Source organism: Eleginops maclovinus, chromosome 2 (genome assembly GCF_036324505.1).
Source record: "Eleginops maclovinus isolate JMC-PN-2008 ecotype Puerto Natales chromosome 2, JC_Emac_rtc_rv5, whole genome shotgun sequence".
Lineage (NCBI taxonomy): Eukaryota > Metazoa > Chordata > Actinopteri > Perciformes > Eleginopidae > Eleginops > Eleginops maclovinus.
Window position 1 is genome coordinate 17,346,549 of NC_086350.1, and position 21,983 is coordinate 17,368,531.

The 21,983-nt window shown below is 42.7% G+C and overlaps 1 protein-coding gene across 9 annotated transcripts in view; it reads left to right on the forward strand.

The window, feature by feature from the left end:
- The first annotated feature begins 348 nt into the window (after window positions 1-348).
- Window positions 349-21,983, forward strand: part of brsk2a (BR serine/threonine kinase 2a) — a 150,836-nt gene continuing 129,201 nt past the window's right edge. For all 9 annotated transcript variants that reach the window (XM_063876375.1, XM_063876409.1, XM_063876355.1 and 6 more), the window contains exon 1: window positions 349-660. In XM_063876375.1, coding sequence (XP_063732445.1) covers window positions 567-660 — 94 coding nt within the window. In that variant the 5' untranslated portion in view covers window positions 349-566. The remainder of the gene's footprint in view (window positions 661-21,983) is intronic.

Genomic DNA, 21,983 nt, shown 5'->3' on the forward strand with positions numbered 1-21,983 from the left:
CCTTTTGAATCATTCTTTTCATACACGTGTGCTTTAGAGTGTGTTATTGTGTTCTCGATTTTGATGTAAAACACTTAAACACTTTTTAACACTTAGTTAAACGTCTATTCAAGTTTATTTATGTCAAGAGTTTATGTGAGTTCAAGCTCCTTTGATCCAACCTGTAACTTTTCTTTTAAAAAATGCAAAAATGCTCCAGCAACAAGAAACAGGGCGGGCAGCGGGGAGTGTTTAAGTTCTATGATTGGCTGGATCAGCTGTCAATCATCCATCCGGCGGCTCCGCAGCACCTCCCATAGACTCACAGCGGCAGCGCAGCTTCCGACAATGACATTCAAGGCACTTGCGGCTCGTCTGCAGCGGTAGGAGAAAAGAGAGGAGAAAGAGAGAACCTCACCTCCTCTAACAGCGAGTGAGGTTGGGCGAAAGACACAGAAAGCGTCAGAGAGAGACCGAGAGGAAGAAAAGAGGCTGTGTGGAGTTAAGGGAGAGACAACAGCGGCTTGGACCTCCAGCGAGGAGTGTTTAATTCATTTTAAAGTGTCTAATATCCACACAGATTCGACATGTCATCGTCCGGTAAAGACAACAGCGGTGCCCAACATGCCAATTACGTGGGACCTTACCGTTTGGAGAAGACGCTCGGGAAAGGACAGACAGGTTAGTTGGGACAGCTTGCTCATTGCATCCCCTTTTTAATTGCACAATTTATTTTCGATGCGCTCCGCAGCGAGTTGAAATTTGGCCGGCTGGGTGTCTGCAGGTGAAAAACTAACCGCTTACTTGCAAACACCTGCCAAGCATTGGAGTGAATTATTTCGGGGTTTGTTTTTTCTTCGGCAATCTGACATGATCATTGTTCACACAGTGGGACGAGGGGGAAGGAGGGGTGGATTTAGTCGCTTTACATGGGTTTGTTGGTTGTGCGTTGGCGTTGGACTGGGTGTGTGTATCACAGCAACGTGGTGGACACCATCCAACCCCGAACATGGTGACTGTGATGTGCTGTGGAAATTAACTTTTCGTATCCCCTGTTTGAGTGTGTGTGTGTGTGTCCTGTGATTGGAGGACAACGCCGTTAATCCCGATTTGCCTGATACATTGATCTATTCTTAGTCCTTGGGCAGGTAGGCACTGAGGCAGGCGTCTCTATAGGCTCTGACTGCAATACGTGGGTTTCCACCGAAATAAAGGGTCCCACCTTCACAGATAACACCATAGGCTGCTTGCAGAGCTGGAAAGAGCTACACTGAATTGTATTGTATTTACCCTAGGATATGAAACTAGGCTTCCTTAATAAGGAGCACATGCTTCATTAAAGCAAAGACAGCAATGACACTGCAGTTTGTCAAAGTTGCATAGCAATTTAAGAGGAGTTAATTATCTTAATATTTCATGCTATTTTGCAGTTGATGCTTGAATGTGTGTGTGTTTCCTATACAGTATTTCAGCCTTGTTGTGAGCATGGGTGTTCACAGTGAGAATGCAGCCAGAGGAGCCATGTGAAAGGAGAGGCAGGCACAGCCCTGTGCATAGGCAGAGATGGCAGGAGTGATGCAGCATGCTCTGTAAGCTCACCACCCTTAAATAGAGAAAGAGAGAGTCAGAGACTTTTCCTCTCCTCTTCTGCAAGAGATTTTCATCCCATCTGCTGCCTAAAACGGCTACAATAGGCGTTGCTTCCCTCTACCCGCTCCATCTGGTCATGCTGAGCATCAGTGTGTGCATGTGTGTGTGTTTTCTCAGACAGTATGCTTTCTTGAAATATTCTCCTCTGTCACTTCATTCACCTGGCGAGTCCCTCCATTTTCATTGATGGAGTTAGTCTGGTTGCCTTTCCATGGTGTCAATGTGTGCATATGCCTTACTTGGACTTTAGGTCAGTGCATGACATGTTAGGTGACACACAACTCCCAAAATATGCAGCAATCATACTCAGCATAGCTCTACTTGCAATGCAAAATACCTGACATATCTGCAGCGTGATGTTCCAGCTGGCTTTTTCCTACCAAATGCAGTATTAAAACACATTGGCTTGTTTCCCTTTCTCCTGCTACTCGTATTTAATCATTTGTGTTTATAGGAGGATCTCTCTCACAGCCAGACTCCACTCTTTTTCTGATAGCTCTCAAGAGTCTAATGGCTGTTTATTGTGGCATAAAGCTGGCACTATTGTCTGCTATGTACAGACATGTAATGATACAGTGACTGAGATCATGTACGGCTCAGGCTGTAACGATGTGAATGTCGAGGCAGGTTTGGCTGCATTTTTCCTGCCAGCCTCAGATGTCAAATGATAGGAAACGAAGTGATCTGCAGGTCAGCGTGGATCATGACTTCAAGCTGCTACAAATCAAACAACTCTGACAAATCAATGTTTCACTTAGAGACATTTCAGATCAAATCTATTAATTTTGAATGCTTTTGGGCCTGGTTTTTCAATTACACATTCATGTTTCAAATGTGAGATAGCAATAATGGCGCCCTGCTTTATGCGAGTGTTGTGTTCGAAAAATCATTTGGTTACTGGCGTCTGTGTAGCTATTCCGCGCCAAACCTATTCAGATTAATGGCGGCGCATAATATCCCAGTCACCCATTAACCATTCGCATAATCTGTTAGATCTCTTTCCCAGGCCCCACGGAAAGGGTTGGCCCGGCAACTGTGTTCGCCCAATGGGCCGGGCTCAATGTTGAGTGGCAGATGGGACCGTCCAGTGGATTAAATCCCCTGTGAGCTTTCCCAGGCTGCGTTTGGCCGGTATTATTAGAAGTGGAGAAAGCGGAAGGACTCTGGTTGATCTGGCTGTCCTGCTCAGAGGAGTGGTGCTGTTCCGTGTTCATTAAGTGATTAGGCCATGTTCTGACACACACACCCACACACACACCCACACACACACACACACACACACACACACACACACACACACACACACACACACACACACACACACACACACACACACACACACACACACACACACACACACACACACACACAGCCACCACAATGCTTCTGATTTGGCTTCCTGATCTAATCCCCTACACAGCCAAAGTCTCCTCGGCTCTCACTCACACGCTCACGTGGCCCAGAGGTATTGTGGGTTGGCCCACTCTAGCTTATCAATTTAGCACCTCTCTGTTACGGTAGAAAATAAAATGCATTGGAAAGGTAAAACAACAACAACATAAGCAGTACGATGGCTCTTTTTGAAAACTTATTGTGGCTCAGTTTACACCAGACTTGTCGTGTGTATGATTCCCTCTGTATCAGGTGTGCATTGGGGACTGTCTATAGATATGGAGTGTCTGCATGGCTGGCTACTGATTGGGACTAAAGCCACAGAAACATGGAGGCCATTTTTTAATCCAAAGAAAGTCATTGTGTTTGAATGATTGAACTGGACCACGATTTTTTTTCAAGCAGAATCGTAGTGTATGAATACATCAACATCAGAGCAGCTTCTTCATAACTCATGACTGTAACACTGCCAAATTGCCAATGAACTTTCTGTTTCTACCAAACATTAATTTAGCCCCATGATATGCCTCTTGTATAATGCACTGTGTTTGACTCAAGCCTCGAACTTGACAACTGAGGAAACATTTGTTGAAGTTGAGACCTCCCTTTTGAGTGTTTTTTAGGGTTTGGAGTAACAGCTTTTATGTGTTTAAGAATTGTAAAGCTTTGTTTGACAGGGCTAAAGATTGTGGATTTGTGTTTTTTCCAGTGCCATGACTTAAGTCAGGCTGAATCACTGCTGTGTTCCGCTAATGCTTCAGAAAACACCACCGTGATTTGCCTTTTACTCTTTTCCTAAAGGCTGTTCCTTATTGAATAGAGGCCTATTGTGTGGAAAACACTGCTTGTTAATCCAGTGTAAGTCCCTGTTTTTTTTTTTTAGACTTAGATATTGACAGGCTAAGAGTTGGAGGTTGACACGTAGGCTCCTTGATTCTTTGATTGACGTGAAATCATCTGTGCTTCGGGGGCTTTTCTATTGACTGTTCATCTAAAAAAGAGCTGCCTGTGATGTTGTGGTTTGCTCTGTCTTTTTCTATTCTGAGCTCTCTGTTTCTGTCTATTTACTGGAGAGTTATTGTTCTGGGTTCACCAGGCTTACAATGCATTTAAGCCAGGGTCCAGCTGTTTTTGTTGTCTCTATGTCAGCAAAGGGCTCGCCAGTTTGTAACTGTTACTGTGGGTTTCTGTGTTTGGCTGTTTTTGTTGTATGAGGGAGTAAAGGCTCTCATTTGTCTTTCTTTTCATTTATTTACACTTGAACACATTAAATGGACCGTTCTGAGAGTCTGTTGTATTGCACGGTAACGTAAAACCGTTAATTCGACGTTGATTGATAGCTGGTGGGTCGGGCATTGGTTAACTCAGATCAATGGGCACTCCCAAAGATTTCCTGTCTGGGGGAAGAGATCCATACTGTTTCGCAGCACATGATATCCTGATGATGACAAGTGAGACGGGAATGCTCAGTCAATGCTGTCAATGAAAAACCACTTGGCAAATCCACAGATACTAAAGGCATCTGTGTGTGTTGCTTGGGAGCAGTGCAGGTGCTCAAACTCTCGGTGACCTGGAGCCTCTGTGCCATTAAAATAATCTTGATACCTGTATCGAGCTCAAACACAGGTGTCTATCTCCCCTGTGTTCACAAGATTACCTGGAAAAAGTTGGCAGCTTTGACCTAAAATTGGGGAGCTGAGGAAATATAAATGAAAGGCTGCGATGATAAACCCATGTTTCAATGGGTCTGCTCAGAGCTTCGAGTCAGAGAATCCCTGACCCAGTGGCTGTGTCGTGTTGCTCCCAGCTGGGGAGCACCCTGTGTTAGCAAGCTGGATCAGAGCTGTGGAGCAGGAAGCCAAGCCTGCATGGTCTCAGCTGTTTGACTGTGTGGCTAAAGCCAAAGCCCTGCTCCCTGAGCCCTGAAATGTATCCTAAATGGCGGTAGGGTATTGTGCGAGTGTGTCTGCTTCAGCTGAGGCATATGTTGGCTATTTGGAAGTGTTTTTTGAATGTGTATGCATTAACATAGAACCGTTGTTGCAACAGCATCATCATTGTTTCATGGCGCGGCTAAGAAACTTTGCCTGAAGTAAACTGAATCAGGATTAAGCCTGTAGTATATTTGTTTGTGACTTCGGCTGAGGTTATATAATGATGATGGTCCCTGTCATTTAGTGCTCCCCTTCTCTCATCAGCATCACTCCATCTCACTCCATCTCTCTCCCTCTATGTCCCTCTTCTGCTCAGTCAAGATTCATACAGGGATTCAGCCATGTGGTAAATCAGACAAGACCTCGGTGGAATTGCATCGATTGGGAGGAATGTATGTAGCCAACGATTTTCAGAGATTAATGATGAGGAAAGAGGTGGAGAATTGGGAGGGGGAGGAGAGAGAGAAGGATAAAGGCAAGAGGATGAGGAGTATAAGAAAGAAACAACATCCTTGGACTGAGAGAGCATAAAGCGTTCTTGAACGTTCTGACTGCAATGGAGGTTATTAATTAAGGCGATGTATTGATCACCTCTTCATTATTCTCCCCTCCTCCCGGACTTTCATCTCTCTATTGCTGACCTCCAGAGGAGAAAAGGGCTCAATCTTTAGATGGGAGGTCAGGGAATAAGTGAAGCACCACTGTGAACAGTCTCTGTGGCCCAACATGACCAAGTGTGTGTATTCATGTGTGTATCTTTTGGACAGGCCCCATCGCATTCTATTTGGGTTTCATCTTAACTCTGCACTTCCACTGTCAGTGTTTCTCTGCCATGCTATACAGTGTGGAGAATCATGTTAGGATGGCATGGTGCTCTGTTCCATTTTCCCTTATTTATACCATGACGCCCTACTCACACATCCATGCAACAAACACAATCTGTTCCTCTCACTCTGTCCATCTATTTGTCTTTATCGCAGGCCTGCTCGGCTGCTGTGTTTCATGTAATATGTTATTGCCTCATGCTATTTAAAATTGTATTTTGCTAGTTTTCCAGCACAGCAGTGAGAATGCAAGCAGAAAAACACCATTTCTCTTTTCAGCGGTGCTCCAAATTGTTACAATTATGTCTTCTCACTGTTGCTTCAGTATTTTGTTCTTGACATCTCAGTACCTGCCCTAGCCTTGGTGCACTTTTGATGCTGCCAGTCGGCTGGTCATCAAATCATCTGCCACATTTTTTGGGTCTTTGTCCACATGACGCATTTTAAGACACAGTATACTAAACGTCTGTGCGCACAGCAGTAGGCTTAATCAGCCTGTTTCTCTCTCCCTCTCCTTTTTCACCCAGCTCAGATTAACTCTTGCTTAGCTGCCTGTCTGGCTCTGACTGTGAGAATGCTGGGTTGGTTGCCAAGGTTGGTTGTCTGGTTGTCATGGTTTCCCTGCTACTTGCTGTTTCCCAGTCTGCCCTCATGAAGAAAGAAAGGGAATGCTCTCTCTCTCCTCTCTTACTGACTCTCTCATGATAACTCTCACTCTGGAAGTGGCTGCTATCTGAAATCTACTTTAATCGTACTTTCGATACATGCAACTTTCTCTTTATCTTTCTTTTTTCTGTTTATCTGCCTTGGAAATGAGAATGTGTATGAACGTATGATGGCGTTTTTAAAGGTGTGCTGTATGTGTGTGTATGTCGTGTGCTTGTGCGTGTGCTCAGACATACGGTCATGGATCAGACAAGCTTGCCCTGCTCTGTGCTCTGCACTGTGTGCTGTGTTCCCATTTAAATCTGGGAGATTAGCACATGTGGGGAGCCTCGGCTTTAGTTGCTGTCAGCTCAGCTAGCATTGGCAGGCTGTCCTCTGATCAGGGGGGAAGCGCTGTGTTCACCCCCCCATTGCTGTCTGCCCTGCTGTACTTTATTCATTAATAAATAGATGGCTGGGCTGGTGACCTTGACTTTGGGACAGTTTTTTAACTGCTGCAGCACACTTATACAATTCACACAGCAGCATTTACCATAGCCCTGCGTTGCAAAAGACTTCAGAAATAAAGTGTACAATATGGTTAATATCTGCAACACTATATGGTAAACTAATATTATAAACTCCCCAAATATTAAACTAAATTAATCGTGTGTTATTACTCTGCCCTTAACATTTTGTGTACGATATACCTGTTGGTATATTTAAAACATTTTCTTGTGATTTATTTGTGTTTAAAATTCTAATAGATATATTTGTTAATTATCTTTTACTTAAGTTTTGGAAGTGAATATTTATCCAGGTAGTTGGATAAAATGATTTATTGAGAAAATTGCATACTAAAGCATTTTTCTATTAAATAAATACATATGGTATTTAGAGTACATCAAGTGTAAAGATAAGTAATGTAGGCTACACAGAAAATTCTATTTACAACCTGTTTAAATTTAAATGTTTAGCCAAATGGGCCATTTAACTTGGGAAGCCTTTCCATTAAAATAATATCACATCACATATCAAGATTTAGTGGAGTAACACTGCAACTCCAGAGTGAATACAGTAAATGAATGCCTTTTTAAATTACATTAAAAAGTGCCTTTGCTTCAGCAGACCTGCTGGCAACTCTCCCTGGACTGTTTTCCCAGAAAAACTCCATGAATGAAAATGCGCACTCATTTACTGTGTGCAGTGTATCCCAGATGGCCGGGGCAGGATAATTGTGATGCATTCATAGTTTTTCACCGCCACTCGCTCTGTTGTCTGCTTTTTAGGCTATGAAGCACATTGTCCGTGCCTGAAAAACACCTGAGACGTGGCTTGGCATATGAAGTAAAGCAGACAGCCCTCGATGTGATCGGTTTAGATGAGCATGACTGGTCACAAACCAACAACCTGCGCTGGCTGCTTGTCTCTGTGGCACTGGCTTATGACATTTGGCCAGGCTAAAGAGAATTTGCCAGGTTGACTTCTTTTACCTCCTGCAATATCAGTTATTCATTGAGAGGGGAAGCAGGGCTGGTTCAGTTTGCTATTCTCATGACGATTGGAAGTGTTGTTACCAGTTTACAGAAAAAACACCTGGATGGCAGGTGTAACGGCATCAGTGGTCCAGCCAAGAAAAACAGTTTGTTGTGTTTGCTTTTTCCGTGTTGCCGCTTCATCAGCGAATAGGTCAGTGCTCTGAGGCTGCTGCCAGGTCGAATTCTCTACCATGACTATGTATAAGTATGAACTCGGATCACAGGGAGATGTCATACTTGAAGCAGAGAGCCCAGTGTGTGTGTGTGTGTGTGTGTGTTTGTGTGTCTGTGTGTGTGTCTGTGTGTCTGTGTGTCTGTGTCCTGAATTTTGGGTTCAGCCCATGCTACTTCCCTCCAAACCACGCTCTCCGATTTGGATTGTTTGCCCCATTTCTATTGGCTAACAATTCTCCAGCAAGCATTCAGATCTTCTCCATGTTGTAACTTCTTCTAATGGGGGGTCGTGGTAAACTTGAGAAACCCCCAAAACATCTTAAGATCAGGGGCTGTGTATAATGTATAATCAGAACCAAACAATTTGCTCTCATTTGACCTGAACAGAAATCTTGCATAAATTCTATCAATAGCAGGTTTAAAAACCTATCATTATTCATTACAATTTTTTTTAAAATCTTTTTCCTTCAATGGGCTCAAATCTGAGTCACTCAATCCAATGTTATCCTGCTGTAAGGTCAGAAGCTGTACTGGAGGCCTTTGTGCCAGAGGAATAATCAGTCAGTAAAATGACCCTTTGGCCTTTCGCAACACTCTGAGTGCACTCTGTAACTGAAAAAAATGCTTATTTTATGTGTCTTAGTGTAGTATTATCTTATCCCTTGCTTTCTTTTTTGACACTCTTTTCTGACTAATGAACAGTTGATGGAGTGATTAAGGGAAAGAGCGATGAAGTAGAGAGAGGCTTCATCTCTTTATCCCAGATGGTTGACTTTTTTCATTTTTTTTTATTCATCAGGAAAAGCTGCTTATTTCTGTGGTGGCTGCTGATGTGTGTTTGTGCTTGAGCTTGTGTATGTGTGTACTTGTCTGAGAGCTGGTGTTTTAGTGTGCACTGCATGCTCCTGTTTTATGGGGTCTCTGGCAATACATAGCAGGGTCTGAGAGCTGTAACTCACGGGACACGGATGAACATGAGAGAGACAGAGAGGGGAAGGGGGCAGGCTCAAAAAGGAGACAGTTGCTGAGTGCGAAAAAGAGTCACAGCGGTAAAGCATCTCTCAGGGTCAGTGCCTCTATTATTATTCAAATCCTGCTCACACAACCACACAGTTGCTCACAGACAGTGCAAAATATGGAGGTATGCTTGCACAAACGCAGACCCAGGAATGTGCTGTGCAGCAGCAGAGTGGATGCTTTATCACCTCTACAGGAATCCCAGCTCTCCATCTGACTGCAGCAGAGCTCTGACGTCATCAGTTGAGGAAATGCACCCACAGCAGGAAGAACTGCTCACAGTACAGAGCCTGAGGACGCACACACACAAGCACACGCACACCCTTCCCCGTGCCTTTAGGACAATTAGGAAGCTGCCTCCTCCATCCTTCTTTTCTGTCCTCTGTTTAACCTCACAAGAGTTTACCTGACAGGGATAGCACTTGGCGTAGCATTCAATACAGTTAGTGTATATTAAGCCGTATTGATGAAGTTACTTGCATTTAAAAAAAACATATATATAATATAGCGGCCTCAGAAACACATTTCCATGTGCTAACTCGCATGCTGAGGAGTGTTTCTTTGCCCGAGTAAGTTAGTATTTTGGTTGTTCAGCTGTGTTAGCTGCCCTCAGTGCTTTTTTGATACATTATGGTTTGTATAATGAGAGCATGAATGTGAGCCAATAGTGCATGTCCATTTGTCTATGTCCATGCCTGTGTGGGTTTTGGAAAAACTGACGACATATGCAGCCCTGCGTGCGTGTGACACCGCATTACTCATGCGAGTGTATTATTATGACCATTATGACAGTTACTTTTCTCTTTGGGTAATGCACTCTGTATTCGTTTGCTTTGATGGACATGCAGTAGCAGATTTCTCTGGGCCTATTTTGGAAATAGGGGCTGTTATAGAACATTTTTTGAGCTGCTCATCTTATCTTTTAAGAACACATGGATCAAACAAACAGCAATGACATTATTGTAAGGTTATATGCAGAAGATAACATTGTGTCATGCTCATTCTCTCATAATAGTTGATGAATTCCTGCGTTTAAACGTCTTACATTTTAAGCATTTCATTCCATATTGGCTGGTATTGCTTATGTAACTTAAAAACAATAAAAACTGCTTTCCTTTTTGTAAACCAAAGACATTAAATATTATGATTACCTTAATAGACAAACACCTCCCCCTTCTTTAATACCTCTGTAACCATTATTCCGCTTTTCCTACTTGCACTGCAACCCCCCTCTTTCTTGACCCTTCTGCCTCCTGCTCCCTCGTTTCCTCGCTTGCTACCTAATGGAGGTACTCCCCTGCAGCCGGCAAGCCTCTCACCATTCTCCTCAGGTAGGGCTCATTTCATGCAGGTTGATTAGATTTCATTGGGAGCAGTTCCAGGCCGGATAAGCCAGAGTGTTGTGGGCCTGCACAATAGCAGAAGGAATTCAATTAAACCTATACATACACTCTCTTGCAGTATATACCTGCCAATCTGATCACACGCAAGGGCACATAACATGTACTATGTTTGCACACTCATTTCATATTTCTCAGTTTCACATTCGAAACGGGTACACAGGCAATTATGAATGTAAAAAAAAATGCAGATTCACATCTGATACTGTAGGTATTCATATTATGGAGGCTATGCACTTGTATATAGAGCATGAATCACCTCCTTCCCTTTTCTGTTCTGTCTCAATACTTTCCCACTGTGAAGGAAAAAAAGAAACTGTAGCACTGAAAATAGCAACTCGCATACATAACCATTCGGTAGTATTTGTGTTAATGGGCTAATTTGATGTGAAAGGAGACTATCATAGTACATCTAATGGAAGAAGCATATTCTGTGTTGGCTTTATGGGCCAGAGCTGGTAATTGCTTTTAAAGAATGAGCTGAATGTATCATCATAGGTCATTCAGCCTAACCACAGGGGAAGATGGCAATTGTAATAGGACATCGATATCAGTAAAATGTGTATGTGTGTGAATTTCTCATATTTTATCATTTGCCATTACATTGCTTTGCACTAGTGATGCCACAACATTATTGTTTTATAAATATGTATGCAGTTTGGGCAATATTTAATAAATAATGCATTGGTAGCAGTCTACAAATTTAAAGTATGTATACATTGTTGTTTTATGTAATTTTGTGTGTGTGTGTGTGTGTGTGTGTGTGTGTATATGTATATAAAGGTGGTTGTTTTCATGTTTGATATTTTCCTACTTTCCATGGTTTTAAATAAGGTACATTGGAATAGCCCAGTGCTCCATCCCTCCTAATGGGAAATTGTTGCTTGATTGTTATTCGGAAAGGTAATAGCTTTAAAGTTAGTTGGACTGAAGGGAGGCCTCATCTTTTCTGCTGTAAATGGAAAACATTGGTGTAGTTGGCTCATGATTCAAATGCCCTAAAGCTTGTGTATGTATGACTCGTGCTTATTAGGCTTGCAATGGATCTGAATTTATTACTCCGTCTTTGCCAGTGTCATAATACCTCAAACTACTATACTCACGTCTTAATGAGACTTTATGAAATATTAAAACCGTTACCTGGGGGTGAATTGTCTTTGTGTGAGCCCAGCTCTGCTGACTGCAGATTGGCACTTTTTGATCTCTCTCTTAGCACTGACAAATGCAGCTTGACAAGAGACAGACAGACACACAGGAACACATTTACATGCACCTGCAGACAGCTGTGATTTGAGTCGGCATAATGATGTGTTATTTCAGTTTTCAAAATCCCAGCTGATGATGAGTCCAGGCTAGATGAGGCTCATTAAACCAGAAAGAGATTTTCTTGTTGGCTGGGTGTGTGTGTTAGCCTTACTCTGGGCCTCCTCTCTGTTTATTTCATTCTCTGCCTTTTTTTTCTTTGTCTGTCTCTCCCTAAGTGCAACACTAAATCTAGCAGACCTTTTTAATTAAAAGTCACATTTTCTCTGCCTTAAACACAATATAAATAGGCTGAGGAGACAAAAACAAATGCGCACACACACCTGTCTCCTACTAAAGCTATACAGTAAACTACATATCAAACTAAAGCAAAAAAAAAAGGAGAGTTAACTTTGAGATCACCACCTGATTCCTCATGCCTTTAAATATCCCACTTGCCCAGGCTAGGTAGTTAATATACCCCCATTGTGTGCTTTGACTTTAGGAGAAGACCTTCCCTCCTGCCCTTATCTCCTTTGAAGAGCTATTAAATGAAGTGTTCTTGTTCCCTGTGAATCACACCGAAGCAGCTTCTACGTCACATGTGAGAAGTCTCATGTATGAGGGCACAAAGATGAGAGAAGAGTACCGAGAGCTCACAGAGGCCCTTCCCTGGGGCCTGGGATGTGTGTCCAGACTATGGAGTGATTCATTTAGCGAGTCTCAGGACGCATATCCCACCTCTTCTGGATCACACAGAGGCTCCCCACAAGACGTGGCCCTTGCCTTTACATGTGCCTCATACACGTGTCTCTGATTTCTCACGGCGAGGCTAAGAGTGGTTTGTGGAGAGGTGGAGAAGGGTCCTTCATCTATCTGGCTGTGCATAAGCAGTCCCGTATAAGGTGATTACTGATCTCCCCTTGGGCGCTTTCACAGTTTAATGGCTGAAGGAAACGATAAGGGCTTCGAGGCAGCTTGTATTCCAATACATGTTAAAACAAAAAGAAATATTTGTATAATCTTGCATGTTTGTTTAGTTTTAGCAACCTTTCTTTGTGCATGTGTTCTAACCCTAGACACAAAGAGGTTACAGTGCACCCTCAACCCGTCATTCGAAAAATTCACACTAGCATTCAACACTCCCATACCCCCTCTCGCACATACGTGTGCATGCATGCAGATCCTTCCTATCGGGCACAATTAGGGTGCATAAATAAGGTTATTGAAATCAAATGTGAAAGTACTTCAATGTTATCTCACAATCCTTCTTCTTCAGTGCTGCACATGAGAATATGAACACACACTTTCTGTGTGTGTGTGTGTGTGTGTGTGTGTGTGTGTGTGTGTGTGTGTGTGTGTGTGTGTGTGTGTGTGTGTGTGTGTGTGTGTGTGTGTGTGTGTGTGTGTGTGTGTGTGTGTGTGTGTGTGTGTGTGTGTGTGTGTGTGTGTGTGTGTGTGTGTGTGTGTGTGTGTGTGTGTGTGTGTGTGTGTGTGTGTGTGTGTGTGTGTGTGTGTGTGTGTGTGTGTGTGTGTGTGTGAGAGATTTATCTCTGAGGGCTAGGTAGGCTGATAGGGTCAGAGTAGAGGTGCCTGTGGCGCTAAAGACAGTGATTAAGAGGAGGGTTTTAACTTTCATCAGGTTCTCCACCTCAACATGCCCCCCACCCTCAGGACATCAGTAACCTTATCAGTCCCGAAGAGATGTGCCAAGCACTGCTGAGAAGAAACTAGCGAACATGCTCCATTTGACATGGACACCCTAATAGCTGGAGTCTACTGTCTTCTCCTCTCCTGGAATCTGCATTTACAAGTTAGTGAATTGATCTTATAACATTGTGTCTTTCACACAATGCCATATTGTTACTTTCTCTTTGAATAATACAGTAGCACTCTTCCCCCAGAGGGTAGCTCTTATTCATTTTAAACATTCACAGCGAGTTATTTCAACAGTCTAAATGTGACGTGCTATTAGCAAAGGCGTTAGTTGATGGATTCACAGTGCAAGTTAAATGTGCCTTAAAGCCTTTATTGGCTGTTTGCAATATCATGTTAAACAGCCATGTTCTCTCTTATATATTTCTCTCCAAATATACACGGCTTTGTCATTTTGGCAAGTTATTACAATTTCCAAATCTCTAAAAAATTCTCAAATGGCACAAGACAATGGCCTCAAAAAGAATGAGAAATCTTGTGTTTGCATTATTTGGCAAAAAATAATAATTCATTTCCAAAGTTCTGCATCATTTGGATGAGCGAACAGTCAAATTATAATAACACAAATAGCGGTCTGTGGTTATATTAGTTCAGCCAATAGTAAAAAACAAGTTAATTAAATCAAGCCGTTAGCCTATGAGATATTATTTTATTTGGGCATCTAATAGCTTTTAAATTGCCCTACATATTTTCCATAAAAAATAAAAATGATCCCCATCACATTTAAATCACTGGTAGATGTTCTTTATAGGGGTTCCCTCGGTTTTCCCAAGCCTGTAGTGAAATACAAATGAAATCCACAGCCCAGAGAGGAGGTTGCAACAAACTGAGAGCTGAGGTCTTTTTAATGGGTTTTACCAACCTCATTTTCTTTCAAAGGTGCTTTTTTCCCCTGCTCGCTTTCATTTTTCCACCTGCTTCTTCATCGCTCAATCCCCCTCATTTCCATTCTATCCTTTTTTTTTCTGCCTGTCCAACTCTACCTTTCTTTCCTGAACCCCCCCCTCACTGCTTCCCCCATGGCTCTCAGCGTCACCCTGCTATGTCTCTTCTCTTCCAACTCTCTGTATTACCCATTCTCAGCCTAATGGGATCACCAGTGAACATGTATCCCTCTCTAGCTTTGCTCTGTGGTATATCCTCACTTATCGCTCTGAAGTTAATGAAATGGAGTACAAGAGTGACCTCTTCCTTACCTTTAGTCTCATACCGACCTCCTCTCGTTCTAAATATCTCTGTCTTGTGTCCTCGCTGTTCCTTCCCTTGACTTTGAATCTTTATATTTTTGGTTTAAGCCATCCAAAGACTGTTTTAAATAGTTTTTTCACTCCTGTCTTCTTTAATGCTTAATCCTATTCCTCGCACACAAATCTATAAAGCTATAAATGCATTCCTTCCCTTTCATCAGTATTGTTATCCACACAATCCCTTTTTTAAATGTCTGCAGCCTTCCTGATACTGAAAGGCCTAGATGCCCATAATGTTGGGTGCTCAGAAAGCAGAAACACCACCTGCCTGCCTACTCCCCTGGCCTTCTTTAATGCTTTCTTTTCTTTCACAGGCATTATTAGTCTTTCATCAGTGACCCAGAGTGTTTTTGTATAGGTTGTAATGCTGTGTGTGTGTGTGTGTGTGTGTGTGTGTGTGTGTGTGTGTGTGTGTGTGTGTGTGTGTGTGTGTGTGTGTGTGTGTGTGTGTGTGTGTGTGTGTGTGTGTGTGTGTGTGTGTGTGTGTGTGTGTGTGTGTGTGTGTGTGTGTGTGTGTGTGTGTGTGCAGCGCATGCATCAGCGCTTTCATCTCAAACCTCTCTACCTGTCAAAATTGTCACATGTGATGTAGCCCACACAGATGGCTTTGTTGGTGGGCTGTGCATGCAGTTGATGCTGTCACCTCGTATGTGTGTGTGTGTGTCTGCACTGTCTGACTGGTCTCCAATGCCGCTTCCTGTAGCCTTGGTTATGGGTGAGTCAATAAGGAATATACATTTGTGCTCTGGAGAAATTATATGTCACAAATCAACTTTACTGATGCTGAAAATAGTCACACAGACCTACACGCCATATGCATAAAGCACATGCTAGCACACCACGTTCTCTGGCACACCCGGAGAGTTCTGACAGCATCTCACAGTGAGGGGTCCCAGTCAAGATAGTGATGCTGAATTCAGACCCCCCTCTGCTTGTGTTCAGTCCTCCTCCTATAACCCCACCATCCCACGCAAACACACAGATGCACATATTGTATATTCACTCCATACTTGAGAAGTCCCCTTCTAGTGGGAGAGCAGTAGTGCCAATTATTTAGATTTACTGTGTGTGTATTACTGCTCCTGTTTACTTCTGTACTTGCGTGCCTTTATCTGTGGACAACAATATAGTCACTTGTGGTCACCATGGTAACACACTCATATCGCTATGTGCAGTTTGAATAAAACTCTTACTACTTAAGATACATTTCTCATTTCATTCCAATTGTTGCTACATGATTCATAATTTCACCAATGACCCACAGAGACAAAGATAGATATGTCTCAAATAGAGGTATAGGTGAGGCTGTTGCTCCTGGCTTTACTGATGCACCATATTTACTAATCTATGGTTAATGTTGCTCCAGGCCACATTATGCAGGGCGACTGCCTCTAATTGAAGGGGAACTTGTGTCATAACAGGACCACTTGGGAATTTATGGCTGCAGCTAGAGATTTTGGAAAAAACAAGAATGATCTACAATGTCCAAAAGCTGGAAAATGCTTTTGTTTATGAAATATAAGTAAAAGGAAATACATGGAAAAAGAGGAAAGTGAGCATGGAGGAGGAGGAAGAACAAATGGACAAATAACCCATTTCATAAACAGAGAGAGAGAGTTCATCTACTAGGATTAAATTTTATTCTGCCCTGGCCTTGTGAGATTATCAACTTGCCCACTCGAGTGCTATGAAAGTGCCGATAGATTATGCACGCACTTATGTGTGTGCACACATGCAACCAAGTGCATGCACATAAACACACAAACAATATAGTGGATTAGGCATCGCTGCTTACTCATGGACCAGGGTGAAACAGATGGCTGCCCTTTTTAATTGTTATGTAACTTTACTGAGAACCAATCCACATGCAAACACTATGCATCTTCCTGGCACTAGTACAGCAATTGCAAGTATGCATACATTATAAATTCAGTAAGGTAAGAAGTGGAGAAGGAAGAAATTGGAGGCCAGTGGCACATTGCCAACTAGTTTGGAGACATGCCAGAAAAGCCTGCTTACACACACATGCATACACATCAAACACACACAAAACACTCCCAGTAGGGGGCCAGTGTGATCCAAGGTGACCTGACAAGGTGAAGGGTGGGTCACCGTGCCAACAGGGCTGACTGATGTCACCGTGGCAATCTATGTCAGAGGCCACTGAAATAGAGAGAAGGGGGCCAGGGGGGTGTGTGCGTGTGCGTGTGCGTGGACCTGGTGTGCTTGGGAGTTGGATGGAAGCAGACCATCAGAGTACTTGCTGAAGAGCTGACATTGAGAAAGTGAATGTTAAACAATATGGGGCCGTTGTAGGGCAAGAAACCCATTAACCATGGTTGGTCTTTGTGCTGCTCTGAGACAGAGAAACATATGTTCACTTTAAATGAATATACCAGGTTTTGCAGATCAGGTCAAAATGATACTAGTTCAATCAGGATAGGGCTAGCACCATTCCAAAGGAATATTTACATTTTTAAGAAATTCCCTTTTCTGCTTTCTAGTAAAGGTAAGAAGAAAAGATTGAAACAACTCTTATATCTGTCATTGAAATACAAATGCGAAGATAACGGCATCTTGCTTCTGTACAGGTGTTATACAGTACGCTTGACAAAACTTGGAGAGAGGAGGCTCTGCTTCCAGCCAATAAAGCCTCCAGTGAAGCCTGCTGCTCTGAGAAATGTTTGTCTTTAGAGGAAATCGTTTGTTCACCTCTGCCTTATTGGTTTATCGCCATGAATCAACTATACCTTTTCTCCACTTCTTTCAGCCAGTCTAGATTTGAAACCGTGATTCATTCAGAAAGGTCTCTGTCACTCTTGGTGAGCTTCTTTGTCTTGCTGTTGCCCTGCTGTCCCATGTATGCCTCATTATTAGCAGCTAGCTAGTTGGCGAGGGTCTCATAATTTCCTCCCCTCTTCAGTCCCCCTGTTTCTGTTCCCTGAAGGATGACACTGCAGACAACACAGAAACTAATTACCCAAAATGATTCACTGGTTTCCATTACACATTACAGAAACAGACAGATAAGACAGCAGTATGATCTAACCAATCCCTCTGAGTCTGGATGACATCACATCCATTTGTATATTCACACAAAACCAGATAGCACAAAGAAAAACAAGTATCTATGTACTCAAATCCGCGTCATGTCAAGTGTCCGTGCCTATATGTGTCATTTTCACACACGATACTTGCTCATCATTCCTCTGAGTCTGTACTCTGTGCTAGAAACATAGACTTGGACAGACATTAACCTGAATGATAATGATAAAAAGTATTAAGATAAAGCAGATTTCACATTGAGACGTGTTTTTTGTAGACAAAATTATAGTAGTATTGTATTTGTTAGTGTAGCACCAACAGGTGGGGAGGAAAATTCAACCATTCTGTGAAACAGTATCCAAAAAGAAGAAAAAACAAGATATGAGGGGACAAAGAAAGCTTAGACGGAATTACTGTCACAAGGAACCATGAAGTTGTGTCTGAATGTGACCCAGAAGTTAGAAGCTTTCTATTGATTTTTATCTCCTACCAGAAGGCCTTTAATAGCTCATTGGGGGATGTAGTGTTTATGTGAGTGTACAGCTCAGAGTAAAAGTTTTCCATATCATATCTTTACACAGTTTATTGCCCAGCAGTGCAGCCTTAGTGTTTTCAAATATGGACTAAAATGGTTTTGGTGATAATAACCTTATGATGTGATAAGTCATAGTAGGACAGAAGGGGAGAGTGGTCCCCTCTAGTGTCATTGATGGTATTCCGTTTGGCTATCAATGCAGCAATGGCAACACTAAAGCCCCTTTTACTGAACCCCACCAATACAAGGATTTTGCCTTGTTTTGTGTAGTGGTCAATTTTACAATTCATATCGGAGAGAAATGACTGCAGTAGTCATGGGTATGTAATCGCTTCCGCTCCAATCAGCAGCGATGGAAACACGATACCTTGAAGGCGTTATTTCCACCGCTTTACCAGCGCCATAGCTAAAATATATATTAAATAAGATCAACGGGGATTTGGACAATTATTATAGTGTATTGACGTAGAGTATACAACTCATAGGCTCTCCTTAAAGCCACCAAACTTTATTCACAGGCAAAGGAACATTTCTTTTGTCTTTTTATCTGATCACTGTAAAACAAGCTTAGTTCGAGCTCACTACAAACAAAAGAGAACTCATCAAAACCGTCTAGATTAGTCTTTCCACTGTTGTAACAAACACCCACTAGGTTTTTTTTTTGGGAATAAATGCTTAATTTGATTAGTTGGATACAAAAAAAACGTGTTACTTGCTGGCAGAGATAGTCATTTTACCTTGCTGATCATTGTCACACTTGATTTAAAACCGTGACAGAAATAAAACAAATTTTATCAACACTGTCTTTGTTAGTCCTTCTGGAAAGACTGAATAAGTACTGGATACAATAAAGGAGTACAACTAGCTCCTTTCTACTGTGAACTAACACTGCTTTCAGGCATGTTTGTGAGGTCGAGCGAGGCACACCCTAAAAATAAAGTAATACTCTTCTCCTGGAAATAAAAATGGACTTTTATAGTAGGGTTTCCATGCCATCATTTTTGGGGAAAAAGGGTCTAAGGTTGGCTCAAGATCTCTGGCTTGTGTGGAATCTCCAGGGAAACAAGTATTCCGCAAACACTGTTACTCTGTCTGACTCTTGATTGCTATTAGTTTTTAGTTTTAGTTCATCTCTTATTTATAAGTGCCTATCCCCACATGCATACATATTCAGGCATATTCAGGATGATCGGGGCTCTCCACTAACTGTAGAGAGTGAAGGCGGGGGTAGCGCACAACCTCAGGCAGTGAGGTGAGGTGAGTGAGGCCATGCTGAAATGTGGGTGATGCACTCAGACGGACACATACATTGCACATATTCCCACATATGTGCTGACATATGCATATTGCGACTTGATGCAGACAGAGTGATAATGATAGCCTAGAATCAGTTCTTTGTTTTTGTGAGAGCAGTCATTACTGTCATCACGGTTTCTTTCTGAATCACTTAGTGTCAGTGAACACAAACAGGAAGACACGCGCTCTCACTCACTTTAGATGTAACTTACCCTTTCAACCTCTGTTTCTGTATTTCTGTTCTTCTTCCACCTTCCTTACTACTGGTGAATCACTGACATGACAGAGCCCCCCTCTCATTTGGCCCCCCATGGCTACCTGTCAGCCAGCAGACAATGGGGACCGGGGAACATTTGCCTTTCTAAAGAGGCAGCGCTGCTTCATCCTTCCCCACTACCACACATCCTCTCTCTCCCCTCCTCTTCCTCTTTGCTCCAACTTTCCCTCATCGCTTTCTGTCAACTGTGATAACTCATTAATATGTCACAGACCTGTGTGTGCCTTCCTGGGTGTTACAGGAGGCCTGTCGGTGAACAGAGAGCTCTGTGATTGGGTTAAACATAGGGACTTGATTAAGGTAAAGGCCAACCAGGCTCTCTCATGTGACCAGAGTAATCACTGTGTACATGCCAGAAGTAAAGGTCAGAGAGAGGTAGAGCAAGCACCCTCATCTGCAATGTTTATTTTATATTAACAGAATGTTATGCTATTGATTCAATTTAAGAACAGATGTCAGAATTAAGAAAATCCAATTAGATTCAACTTTATTGAAAAGGAGCTTGGCCCATACCTTTTTGTAAATTGCCTTGATCTAAATAACCTAACATTTTGGGAAATACTCTTCTTGTTATCTATATTGCCTTGTGTCAAGTTAGAAGCGTTTAGCTGCCAGGCTGACTGTTTACACTTGTATTTTGCTAGGATAACCGATTGTTGGAGGTAACTACTACAACAACAACAACATCAAGAGCCTGGTATATGTTTTTTATTTAGCAAACTGTTAATGCAACACTTGAAATAACAAATAACATCTGTCTTAAAGGATGTATTCTCTGCTTGTCTTATCATTTTGTATTGGGAAAAATGAAAGCGGGACAGCAAGAAGGAGAAATAAAGGTTAAGACACCCAAAGAGAGAGACACGTCGAGATGCTCCTTAAGTACCCTCTTTCCCTTCCCCCTCACTCAGGAAAACCAGTTTATGTTTTAAACATCAACCCGACTGAGCCAGGTTCAGCTAGAGTTAAATGCTTTGATCAACGTGCTCTTTGTGCTGTGCGTCTGACCTATGTGTGCGTCAACCAGGGCTTCTTAAGGGTGGATGCTGCTCAGCAAAGGGACTCCTCAGTCGTGCACAGTGAGCTTCACTTCGCTTCAGGCTGGGTGTTGAGTGTGAGCGTGTGTGCCCCAGGCGCTTCTTCCTGAGTGGTCCCTGGGTGCTCCTCAAACTGACACACACACACACACACACACACACGGCACGCTTACGCGCACACGCACACAGTCAAGCAGTGGTACAAGAGCATCTGGGGATTGACATGTGGACACACACAATACACTCATACAGTGTATGTTTGCATGCATCCATATTCATTAGACAATTGTGTACGCACACAAATAGACAGGCATGCACAGTATGGCCTCAGGCTGAATAGTTGAGTAAGGTGCTTATGAAGGCTGAGGTAAGGGTAAAGACAGGGTGAAGACAACTTACACTGCACACTATCATTTTAGGTCACAGCTCTAAACACTGCTAACTCACCACAGTGGATTACTGTCCATGCTTGGTGTCCACTGAGCTCAGTAATCTTGGTAATCCAGTCTAAACAATGATTTGTGACTTCAGAATAGTTTACAATGCTCCTCAAAACCATCCAGCATCTTAAAGTTACAGAATCCTAGAACAAGACTTTCTGTATGGTTGTTACTCATGGTTCCCCGATTCGCACGTCATCCTTTTGATGCACTTGAACCAATGATGTATTTTCATCATTAGACTGCAGTGTGATGGGGGCAAATTCTTATGCCGCTGATTAGTTTTCCTGGCCTAGATCATAGCTGCTGGAAGCCCTGGTGTAAGGGTCTGGGGAAGTGTGAATGTGTGTGTATGCAACAGAACCGCAGAGCCCCAGTGAAGTTGATTTCTGTCAAGCCCGTAGCACCACACTCAGACAGGGCTTGACCAAGCGTTTAAACACTGCTCTAGGATTTCCCGCTAGTATGGGCTGAGTGGAAGTGTCAGTCAGAGAGATGTGTGTGTGCGTGTGTGGAATTGGCAGAATCGATGGGTGTTGGCACTTCAGAAAGGCCAAAAAAAAAAGGCTGGAAGGCTAGCTTTTAGCATCAGAGA